The 12,673-nt window shown below is 40.6% G+C and overlaps 1 protein-coding gene across 1 annotated transcript; it reads right to left on the minus strand.

Moving 5' to 3' along the window:
- Window positions 1–3,878: 3,878 nt before the first annotated feature.
- On the minus strand, window positions 3,879–6,525 carry LOC143851553 (Tetratricopeptide repeat (TPR)-like superfamily protein). Its single transcript, XM_077361019.1, has one exon. The coding sequence runs from the start codon at window positions 6,523–6,525 to the stop codon at window positions 5,065–5,067; it is 1,461 nt and encodes a 486-aa protein (XP_077217134.1). The 3' UTR covers window positions 3,879–5,064.
- Between the last annotated feature and the right edge of the window lie 6,148 nt (window positions 6,526–12,673).

The following is a 12,673-nucleotide window of genomic DNA, read 5'->3' on the forward strand; positions in this document are numbered from 1 at the left end:
AGAAAACATCAAAAAAGCAATTTGAAGGAATGGTTCCCGATCATATAATGATTGCAATAATTGCACACAAGTTTGCAGACAACTCAATTTTCTGGGTTGTCGCAAATGAAAATAGCTCTTGATTGAAGGTACAGGTGAAACCGTGGTTAGATATTATTTGTTTTAGGTCTACCTCAGATATATTGGAGCAACATCTAATGAAGATAGAAACCAGATCTAATATTCCCAAGCAATTAGTAATCCTACTCAATTCAGTACTGAGGTTGGACGATTAATGAGATATTCTAAACATTCATTTCCATTGCAAAACAGATTGTAAAGTACTTGCAGCCGAATTCAATAACTTGAGAATCTTACTGCTTGAAAAGGAATTGCAATTAACAAACAGAGAACGACAAGAAAACAAAACTCAGCAGCTTCTTTCCAATCGATGGGGCAACTGGCGAGTTCTCCAATGCATGCAAATAACTGCTTACAACAGGGGGGGGGGGGGGGGGGGGGTGGATAAGAGGAGGCCAGGATGCAGGAATTTCAATCAGAAATCTGATCCGAGAACACCCTAAAGACAGAAAATCCAGTTGGAATCCTCTCCAAGCAGAAAACCCAACTCCCTAATTCAATATTCTATAAAAAAGTTTTAAAATGACAAGATTTCCCCGAATTAAACTAACCCTATCTAACATAAAGGACCAAAACACCCTTCACGTATGAATGAAAAGACAAAGCACAACTATCCTAGACTAGACAAGAAACCCATACACTTCGGCCGGGACCCACTCTACATCACCTACCCATGAGAATTTTTTTTTGAAAAGGTGACTATTTCATTTCATCAGTAAAAAAAACCTACCCATGAGAATTGATATCCGGAAAAGAGAACCAATTCGAAACTGAAATAGTTAGTCTAAAGTCCCTTATTCATCTATAAAAGAAAGTCAGACTAACTAATCTCGGGTGCTGAGGTATGGAGTAGGATTCTATCCAGGTTTGGAATAGCTTGGGTCTTTGCATCCAAGCTATCAGACCTTCTAGAAGGATGGGAGTTGGTGCCCTGGAAGAAAAAAAGGAAAAGTTGTATGGAATGTTTGCCTATTAGTAACCTTGCGGGTCTTCTAGAAAAAAAGAAATTCCCGAGTCTTTGAGGGCATTGCTAAATGTCCTCACTTTTTATTCATGAAAGTGATAGCATTGACCATAGCAGGGGTGAGGACTCTTCTTTTTTATTTGTCTCGGCCTTGGACCTTGGGAGGGTTGGCAAGTGATGTGCTTTAGCATTGAAAGACACCCTTTGATTTTTCAAGAATGGGAGACACCGGCTGATGGGGTTTTTATTTTTGAAAGATGACATTTATTACCAAAATCCAAAAGTACATACAGGGATAAGATGTCCCCTAATCATACATGTGAATGCCCCACCCAAGCTACAAAGGAGAAAACATTTGATCACAAAAAACATGAAAGTTATAGGGACTCTACTCGGCCACGTTCATTTCATTCTAGTCCTCATCAGGGGCGCCATATATTGACATGGATTCCGAGGTACCACCTTCTTTCGCCAGCCTATCAGCCAGCTCATTGGCCGATCTTCTTCTGTGCTCAATGGTGGGTTTTAAGACACAAACCAAATCCCAAACCTCGCTAATGTATTGTAGTGGCCGCCACGTACCACTAGAAGAATTTGAAGCCCACGCAATTGTGTTGGATGAGTCCCCCTCGACAATCAGCTTATCTCGCCTATTTGTCAAGAACCATTTAAGACCATAAAGGAGGGCTGTTACCTCTGCCTCGTTTGCATCACAGATACCAATTCGACCTGAGTAGGACATTAGGATTTTTTCATTCGCATTCCGGATGGCTCCTTCGATCCCAGCCTTACCAAGTTCACCAATCGAGATACCATCAAAATTTAATTTTAACCATCCATTTGGTGTAGCCCTCCACTCAGGTGATATCCCATTTTTTACCTTCCGTTCCAAGGTCACCGCTTTCCAGTTCCTTAAGATCTCGCTCATGCTATAAGATATTCCCAGCTTGGCCCTTGTCCAATTGATAAATTCGATTTTAGTTTCTAGTGTGATTCGAGCTAAGTTCTTCTCCTTTCTGTTCAAATATAAGACCATTTCTTTCGTTCTGGGTTACTTAAAGTTAATTTTGACGGCTTGAGCAAGGGAAATCCCGGTCCAATAGGAATAGGAGGGATCTTAAGAGACTCTAGTGGCGACACCATCCGCGCCTTCTCAGGTCCTCTAGGGACCGCCGATTCAAGTGAGGCAGAGGTGAGAGCCGTCCATCAGGCAATCAAATGTTTGAATAGAGAATGGATAGACAGGGTGATAGTGGAGGGAGACTCCTTGAATGTCATCACATGGCTCAATGGATCGATTGTCCCTCCTTGGAGATCCGTACAGTTCTTTGATGAAATTGAGGATCGAGTGGAAGGGTCGTCAATAATCTTTAAACATATTAGAAGATCCGCCAATTGGAGATGTTTGATTCCCTCCTCCTCCTCCCTCCCTCCCTCCCTCCCTCCCCCCACCCCCCCCCCCCCCCCCCCCCCCCCCCCCCCCCCCATCTTGTTTCCTCTTCTTGTTTTATTTTTTCTTCTTCTTTTTATTCTCTTATTTTCCTCGTGCTTTCGTCCTGTTCTTTTCGGTTGACCTTCTCGGTCTCCCTTGTTTCTATTGAATGAAATTGCTACGATTCAAAAAAAAAAAAAAAAAAACAGAGAGAGAGAGAGAAAGAAGAAGAAGGGACACCACCAAATTAGTTCTAGACATCAAATCATGGATTGCAACGTTAAGAATCTAAAAGTCAGACATTTCTTATCCTAAAATGGAGACCAGCATGGCAGTTTAATTGTTGTCACTTTAAGTTTCTAACTACATGCTTGAAACAATAAGCACTAATTCCAATATTTCAGAAACATCAATTGGTTAGTCACTATCCATTATAAGTAAATAGGATCTGACTTAGCACAATATACATTACTTGACTGAATAGGAATGGAGTTATTGTGAAAATTCTGTAATGAGATAAATGAATTGGACTATGATGTTGATGCTAAAAAAATGAGACTCATTAAGTTCCTCATTCATATTGGGTAAACTCTGTGGAGAATTTTGTGTAATATTTATGAGGCTGATTAAGTTTCTCATTCTAGTTGATTGAGCCTCCAATGCATGGCACTAGATAATCTTTTGCATATACCAGTCAGTCAGTCACCTTCCAACAATCTTTGCACATGAGCATGTTTCACTGCATATTTTCAATAGTAAGTATGCATGCCTCCACAAATTTCGTTGGACTGAATTTGGTGTATGTGAGCCGTGAGGTTTTCACTGCAAGCTATCAACTTACATCCACTGTCATGAACATGGTTTTAAATTTCGATTTCGGTCCCAATTTCGGCCTTGGCCGAAATTTGGTAAACCCAAAATTTAGACCGAATTTTGTTAAACCTGAAATTTCGGATTTCGTGAAATTTCGCTATGGTTTCAACCGAATTCTGATTTCAGCCGAAATTTAAAACCATGGTCATGAAAAAGGGTTCTAGTTTTCAGGAATTATAGGAAATTGGACTCTGATAGATCAAGTAGGGGCCACATGAAGTTCATGTTAATTTTCTAGAGCTATCTTATTGATTGCATATAAAGAAATTCAGCTTGTTTATTGAGTTGCTCTGCTCTGCTGTTATGAGAAGTCTTCTAATTACAGTGGTATTTCAAACATTTTCAACTTGCCGTTGGAGGTCATCAATATTTTTCCCTGCCCTCCTTTGCACTGAGCAACAGGGCTGAAACTAACTATATAGCCATTAAGATACCTTTATTGCTTAGTTTTCTCTTAATAAGTGGATTTTAAAGATGTGAAACAAGAACTGATCGGTGAAAAGATTGACAGCATGGGGTCTTCACAAGAATATTGTGTTCCAGACAACATGATTTAGTGGAAAGGAAGAAACGATTCCCATGAGGACCTAAGTTAATAATAACATTTCATGAAGCTTCATATTCATCCATAAATGAATCTGTTATCAAGAAAATAACCCAGTTGTTACCTCTAATAAGGTCATCACAAAATTGTCCGAGTTGGTAGTAACCGTATGTTGATTTGGCAGCTATCCGGTAACAATCATGGGTTTGTTGCTTCCATGGAGTTTCACATTCGTAACGCAGGATGGATACTCCTTCTTTGCTGGTTTCCCTCCTCGCCAACCAAACATCATAGTGCATCATCGTCGAAGATTGGGTAAATTCTCTCAAAATTCAAAAAAGGAAAATATATCTGCCATTACTTGATAAACTCTTTTTTTATGGGTAGGTAAGCTGGGATCGAACCCCTGACTTCTTGGTTGAGGAACAATCCTTTTGCCAATGAGCTAGAGGCTCAACGCCTTGACAAACTCTTATACCGATATGTAGGTCAACAATGCTCTCTCTAGTGGAAGCTGATGTAACAGATCTCCTCCACAACACCTACCGTCTTTTTTGTGTCCCAAAGTTCTGTGGCAAATATCAGCTCTCTGCAGCTATGGTCTTCTTGTCTTGGTTTCTGACTGGCATGTCATCTCTCTTAAATCTCTGGCGACTCGCCTCCTGCTCGATTCTCACTTGGGCTCTGAGATTAACTTATACAGCCTGTTCAGGCAATACCCAAAAGCCCTGGACTGTTTGAGATCAACTTTCGATGTATAGTACTTAAAATTAATTGTCAAATCATATTGAACTGTTTCCACTGATGAAAGCAAGATCAGAGAAGCATGAGTATCGCTCAATATAACCAATTAAATCTCCTTCACCATTTCCATCAGCATATTTAAATAAATGAATATACACTAAAATGAGGATCTTCTGGATGATCCTGGAGCCAGATTGAAGAAAATCTCGCAGGAACGAAAAAAATCTCCGCATCAAATTGCAAGATTCTTTGTGGGGTAAAACTTGAATGTTGCTTCAAAGTTCATACTATGTCCAGCATAGCTGCATTCAATGTATTCCAGTAATGCTATAAGCGAGGCAATTTTGAGATTGAAAGTCACCCACCTAAGTTAAATTCAAAAACCATTTACTCTTCATCTTCTCGCCACAGACCCATTTCAAGCATTTCATTTCTCAACTTTCTTGCTTTCTCCACATCACCTTCCTTTCTATACCCATCAATGAAGGAACTATAAATCTCAAAATCTGGTTCAAACCCTTTCCCAACCATCTCAGATTGAAGCTTAAGTGCCTCTTCTATCTTCCCCTCTTCACAAAACCCCTTTATCAGAGACTCATAACTCCCCCTACTAGGAAAGAAATCTCCTTTCTTCATCACATCCCTGAAAAACCTCAAACCTTCAAGGACCTTATTTTTATTACACATTCCTCTTACCACTGCATCAACCGTAGAAGCCTCCGGCCTGAAATCTCTCATACACATATCCTTATACAGTATAATTGCTGAATCCATATCATCAATTCTACAGTATCCCCTAATCAAATGCTCAAAAGTGAGGCAAGTTGGTTCAATTTCCCTCAATCCCATCTCGCGGAAAAGCTCTTCTGCTCTCTCCATTTCTCCATTTTTACACAAACCATCTATCAGAGTATTATAAGCCATAATATCAGGCTTAATTTGCTTAATTCCCATTTCACCCCACAATTTCATAGCTTCTCCCATTTTCCCTTGATCACAACACACTGCCATCAAAACACAGTAAGTAAAAACATTAGGTTTACAATCGAATTTCCCCATTTCTGCCCTAATCCCATCAATCTCCTCCACATTCCCATCTCTATAGAATGAGAGCATCAACTCATTGAAAGTCTGCACATTCGGCAAAACCCTAACCCTAACCCTAATTTTGTCCTCTAACCTAAAAACCTCCTGATAAATCGAAAATCCTTCCTTCGATCCTCTTGATCGACACACCGACCGGATCAAAGAATTACAGGTCCCAATCATCGGAGAAATCCCTCGAGATCTGAGCAATCGGACAATCTCCACCGTCCGATCGATCCTATTTCCCTGCAAACAAGCCTTAATCAACAAATCAAAGACAAACGGCGCCGAATCGCACAACCTATAAGTTTTCGCTAGGGTTTCGAATAGTTTTGGGGCTTTTACTAAATCGGCACCGTCGATCTCTTCCGTGGCACGAATTGCGGTCAGGATTAGGGTTTGAGCGGTGGATTTAAGCCGAGATCTGGCCAGAATGTGGATAATTGTGGAGTAAGAGAGGAGATCGTGGTTACAGAGAGAGTTTTTTTCAGACCAGATGAAAAATCTGAGAGCTAAACGAGGATTATTTTTTATACGGATTATGATTTGGGAAACCTCGTGAGTTGAGAATCCGTTAGGGTAGACGGATTTGATGAAGTTCCAGCGACTTTTGGATCGTTGTTCTCTGAGAATTGAAGCTACAGAGGAAATTAGGGTTTCGTTTGAGGAAATTAGGGTTTGAGATGAAAAAGGGTATCTGTAATTAAGAGAAGGAGGTATTTGGAGGAGAAGGAGTTGATGTTTTATTCTGGAAAATGCCATGTCTGGTTTGATCTCTGTTGTCTTTGAGAACTATATGAAGTAGAGATTTATGGGACCCACATGGAGATGTGTATGTAAAATCAAGACCGTTGATCGTATAGAACATTGGTAGGCACCGTTAATCAACTAATAATTTGTTTTAAAAAGAGAAAATCAGTGGGTCATCTTTCCTTGGATGAATCCTAAACGAGGCTTGGTAGATCAAGAACCTCGGATCATCGTATTGAGGTATTTTTGGTATTTTCAATGGCATTTGGCCGGGGTCAAAGTGGATCCCAAAGGTGTGTGTTTTTCTTTCGGGAAATGTTATCAGCACTAATGTATTTTGATGATCACACTCCTCACTTTATTACCATACCACAGGATGATCCAAACCGTCCATTAGATGGGCTACTGCCTAAATAGGTTGTGCCCCAAAAAATATCCTAACCCTCCGATCTATAGAGGGTTAGGATCAACCCTCTAACATTCAGATCGGAGGGTTAGGATCAACCTATGAAAATGATTTTTGGGGCACAACCTATTTAGGTTGTGGCCCATCTAATGGACGGTTTGGATCATCCTGTGGTGCGGGCCATACCGTACTTTTAATAAAGTGAGGAGTGCAATCATCAAAATACAGTAGTGCTAATAACATTTCCCTTTCTTTTTTCCTGTATTTTCAATGGCATTTTTTTTATTTATGACGTAGGATGTCCCCACCCCCTTCGGGAGTAGGACTAGTCCCTACGGATACACGCAACGACCCACTCACCACGTGTATCAGGTAAGTCGGGGGCGGGATTCGAACACTCGTCAACAGGGAGCAAACCCGTGACTTTATGCCGAAGAGCCAACGCCTCGGTGGGTTTTTCAATGGCATTTGGCCAGGCTAAAAGTTGTCATTAATCATTTCAATTTTCTTTTTTTTTTTTTTTTGAGAAAAGGTAATATGATATATTGATGAAGCGAGAACCGAGATGGTCATCAAAATACAAGGAGAAGCTAAGACGAGAACACCAAAAAGAACAAAGAAATCAGGGTAGTAGGAAGTCGAACCACTCCAAACCCCACCTACTCACCCTGGACTTAACTCAATAAGTAGATCTTATCACTTAGTTAGGAAAAAATGTCATTGATCATTTGAATAAGCAGATCTTATCACATAATTAGGAAAGAGTAGAGCCTAATGGGCACATTTGGCTGCCAGGAATTGTTTTTCATGATAAATTTAGCGTCTCCAAGTGGAGATAAGGATGAAGTTGACTAAAAATTTAGAAACAAAATCCGGAACTAGTGTCTCCGAAGAGGAGAAGTTGCTAAAAATCGCAAAACCAAAAACTCAACTCAAAACCAGATCAACCTTCGGATAAACTTTTTCCGATTTTGTAGCAGCTTCTCCACTAGTTCCGGAATTTTGATTCCGGATTTTTAGTTGACTTCACCCTCATCGTCATCAAAGCTAAGAACATATGGAGCGACATCTGGGACTTCCTCTTCATCACATTGAAGAATATAGGGACCAACAGAAGACTCGGCATAGTCATCTTCATCTCCGCCCAGCACATAAGGTTTCTCTTCCTCTACTTCTTCAACTTCCTCGCCAAATGCCAAGACAGTCGGTGAATCGGAAGCGATAGCACAAATCAAGGAAGCAGGGTCAAGAATAGGCTCTTCAGTAAAAACGGCCCCAACTGTAGGTGGAGGGCGCGCAACATGAGCTGGTAATGGATTCCGGGTAGTGTTTGGCATAAATACAGCAATTTTTTTCGCTTCTATCATATCCTGAATTTTATGCCTCAAGGCCATGCAGTTATCTGTTAGGTGCCTTGTTCTTTGATGATATGCACAATGCTGATTTTCATGCCAATATCTGGGGAGAATAGGTGGTGGAAGTCTCGGTTCTAAGAGAGTGATCTTTTTGTCTCTTAGTAGCTTCTTGAGAGCGACAGATAAAGGGTAAGGTAGCGGATCAAAATGCCTTGGCGCTTTCCTCGATGGCTGCTCTGTCTCTGCTACAACTCTTCTCATAGGGCGTGCAACAATCACATTGTTAACTTCGAGCTTTGAAGCTACCATTGGTTTCTTTTCATTCCTTGGATCAAAAGATGACTTCGCCAGAGAACCCTTCAACAATGCATCTTCAGTTATGGTTCCTGTCTTGATCAAGTGATTGAAATCAGAGTAATACTGCGTCGCCATGAAGTGGTAATACTGCGGAGACAAATTCTTGACCACAATTTTGATCTGATCTTCTTCAGAAGGGCGGTTAGTCATCTGGGCAGCTTTTCTCCTCCATCTTCTTACAAAAGAGGTAAATGTTTTCTGGGGTCCTTACTTTATTGCTTTCGGATCCCTCTTCGTAACTTCTATTCCTTCTTCCATTGAAAATTGCTCAACAAACTTGTTAGCAATTTCGTCTAAAGTTCTGAGTTCTTCGGGTTTCAGATGAAGGAACCACTTCTTAGCTACTTCTGTTAGAGACATCGAAAACACCTTAGCAATCTGCTCTGGAGACAGCCCATACCCTTCTAAATTTGAAATGAACGACCTTAGATGACTCCACGGGCACCCCGTTCTATCATATTTATCAAAGTCTGGCATTCTGAATTTTGGAGGAAGGGTGACACTAGGGAAAAGGGAAAAATCAGACATATTGACCTTCTTTGGACCCTTAACTTGCATGCTTTCAACTTTTTGGGTCAAGTTTTCAACTCTATCAACCAATTCCTTCTCTTTGCCTGGCTTAGCTGATTGCGGAAGACAATTCTCCTCTACATATTGCTCGTCATAGAAATCATCTTCAAGGGAGATGACAGACCGATTAAAGCCTGGAATCACATTAGTAGGATTTTGGACGACAGGTGCTTTCAAGGTAGCGGCTTTCTCGTTCTTCAACTGAGTAACCTCTTCCTTTAGGGAAGATACCTCTCTTGTAAGGTTCCTCATCATGTCTCTCATTTCAGCCAACATCTCATTTGACTCAGCCATTTGGTTAAGACGAGGGGAGACAAGTGGAAATAAAGCTGGTGAGATAGGTGAAGAAGATCTACGACTTAGTCTCGACGTTGAAGATTGTCGGGACCAAGTAGGCGGTGAAATGGTAACTTTTTTCGAAGCAATGGCTATTGCTTAACTCAGACTCTTGAAATGAAAGTAAGAACACTAATTTAAATTAAGATAATCAGAAAGAATGTTATGCACAAATTGAAACAAGAGATAATACAGACACATCTCTCCTCTGGGTAAGAACCAGCAGTACAATAATTGTAAGAAGGGTCATGACGGCCCATCAAACCTAAACGGATAACCATCACACTTAGGGTGTTTCAGATAAAAATCCGACAGCATAACAGCCTTACAAAAGGATCATGGCATGGTAAACTCATGGTTTATCACTAACAGTAAAGCATAGGGCCATACTCAGAAGGTTTTAAATAAAATCCGGCAACATGACGGCCCCATAGAAGGATCATGGTAAGGTAAGCTCATGGTTTATCAATAACCCTAAAGAATAACGACTGTACAAAGAGATGTGGTAAGGTAAGTACATGGTTTGTCAACAAGCCTAAAAGGATAATGACCACACTCAATGTATTTAGGAAAAATCCAGCAGCATGACAGCTGTACTAGGAGATTTGGTACGGTAAGCACATGGGTCGTCAACAAAGCTAGAAGAATAATGATCACTCTAAGGTTTTTAGGGAAAATCCGGTAGCATGACGGCTGTACTAAGAGGGACTCAGCAACTAAACATGAAGAGTATGCCGTCATGGTCAAGATAAAGCAGGGCTCTCAGCAAGAACACAGACTCTGGTAGTAATAATGGCAAAGCAGACTCATAATCGACAAGCGAAACGCGATCTGATCAGGATCAATCAAAGGGTCCGGCTCAGGGAAGATAAATCATGGCTAGAAAGATAATGAGGTGAAACCAATGAACTGATCATAATCCAAAAGATGGATAGATAGGGAGAATGGATTAGATTATGAAAGAAAATCTAACTAAGCAGATCCTAATCTAGTAAATAAATAAATATATATATATATACATATATATACATCCTAACCAGGGGCACCAATCCTAGTCTAATCTTGCGGAGTCAAGGAAGTCTCGACTGATGACAGACAAGTGAGTGTACTAGGACCGCATTTGTAGCCACACGAGGTGAACTACCCTAGTCTATAAATGGGTCAAGGCTCCTAACTCTATGCTTCACATGTGTAAGCAACACATCTTCATCCTCATATGAATGCAATATATATATGAGAAAACGGTTCCTACACATATGTGTAGAGAGTTCTCTACACACTAGCTTAAAATACAGTGGGGGCCCACATTGTTTGGGTGATCCAAGCCATCCATTTTAAAGGCCCTCAAATAGATAGGGTGTCTACAAAAAATCAGATCCATAGGATCATCCCACCCCTACGATTTGTGGAGGTAAAATGGATGTCTTTAAACCTTCACAAATTAATCCATTTTTTGCCTCCACAGTTCGAATGGTTAGGATGATCCTATGGATCTGATTTTTTGTGGACACCCTATCTATGTGAGGGCCTTAAAAATGAATGGATTGGATCACCCAAATAATGTGGCCCCCACTGTATTTTAAGCTAGTGTGTAGATAACTTATCTACACAAAAGTGTAGGAACCGTTTTCTCTCTCTCTCTCTCTCTCTATATATATATATATATATATATATATATATATATATATATATATATATATATATAACACGGGCACTTCCTAGTTGGATTTCACTAAGTCAGTAAGTATATACATAATATATAAAACAAAGTAGGGCTCCGGACTCAATCTATCGGGCACTATGCGTATGAACCATACTTAATATGTATAACAAAAGTACGCCCAATGTTATACATAGTATGCTAACACAAGTACGCCTAGTATTTACGGTTGCAGCACTGGCGCATAGCTTGGAAATAGATTCAACGGCCCATAGGGTAATGACATCCCATCTGGTACGCGCCAAATCTAGCCCGTGGAGCCAACAATAAAAAACAATGAAAGAAATAAAATATAATGAAAGAAATAAAGAATATGATAATGCATGTTGTGCAGTGTGTGAATCCCTTATTTTAATTTAAGCTCCTATTTGGTGCCCCTGGCATTCTAACGGAAAAGGTTCCCATTTAAAATGATTTTAGTCCAAATTTCTTCCAAAATTAGTAAAAATTGCATTTTTACAGAGTTAGGCAATGTTCCAAGTACTCCCCAGCAGAGTCGCCAGCCTGTGGACCCCGATCCCGAGGACGGTGGGCGAGGGACACGAGATCCCACGTCGGTCCTCTAAGATCTCCACAATGTGAAGGAGAGCTCTACCAAGGAACTCTTGAAATGATGCCACTCACAGCATGGGTGGCGATATAAATGAGATACCTCTTGATTCCGGGACCAGCCCGGAACCAAGATGTACATATAACAAAGAAGAGTCGTCATCCAAGGAAATGGGCCCTGAATCCCATACAATACTTTGTTGCAACGGATAACCAGAGATACAAAAGTCCGTGCCTGATGACGAATGGGGAAGGTGTTAAGCGCCCCCAATTCGCCCAAGTGCAAGCACCTGGTCTCTTATGCCATTTTTAATTAATTTTAAAGAGTTTTGGGCTAAAATCATGTGAAATGGGAACGAGTACCCCCGAAGAAACGTCTATCTAAGCATGCATGACCCGGGGATGGGTAAAAGAAAATTAACATCCAAATCCTAACTCACCGCATCTACTCCTAACCCGTCACATCTAGGAAAGCAATAACATCCACATGCACAGCTACAGCTAAGCAAGTAATAGCAGATATGATAAGCAGAAAAGCAGTAAATATCTACAGCTAAGCATATGATCATGATAAGTAAGCAAATAAATGTCACAGCTAAGCATGTAAATAAGCATGTGAAACTAAACGCACAAGGAATAAGCAAGCTGAAAGTAAACACACAAGGAACCAAAGACAAACACATGATAAGCTAAAAGATGCGAGAAAAGAAAGGAATCAGAAAATAGACGGTACGCGCAAACCCAAAATGCCAGGGAAAAGAAAATGGGATATACGATAGACTCAGGGAGCGATTCTAAAGGAATCGAGCTTAGTGATCCTGATCCGCTAAAGATCGCACAAGTCTCGCGATCGTCATAGCCTATCGC

This window comes from Tasmannia lanceolata, unplaced genomic scaffold, assembly GCF_043159265.1.
Source record: "Tasmannia lanceolata isolate RefF3 unplaced genomic scaffold, GAP_Taslan_0.1 ptg000018l, whole genome shotgun sequence".
Taxonomy (NCBI): domain Eukaryota; kingdom Viridiplantae; phylum Streptophyta; class Magnoliopsida; order Canellales; family Winteraceae; genus Tasmannia; species Tasmannia lanceolata.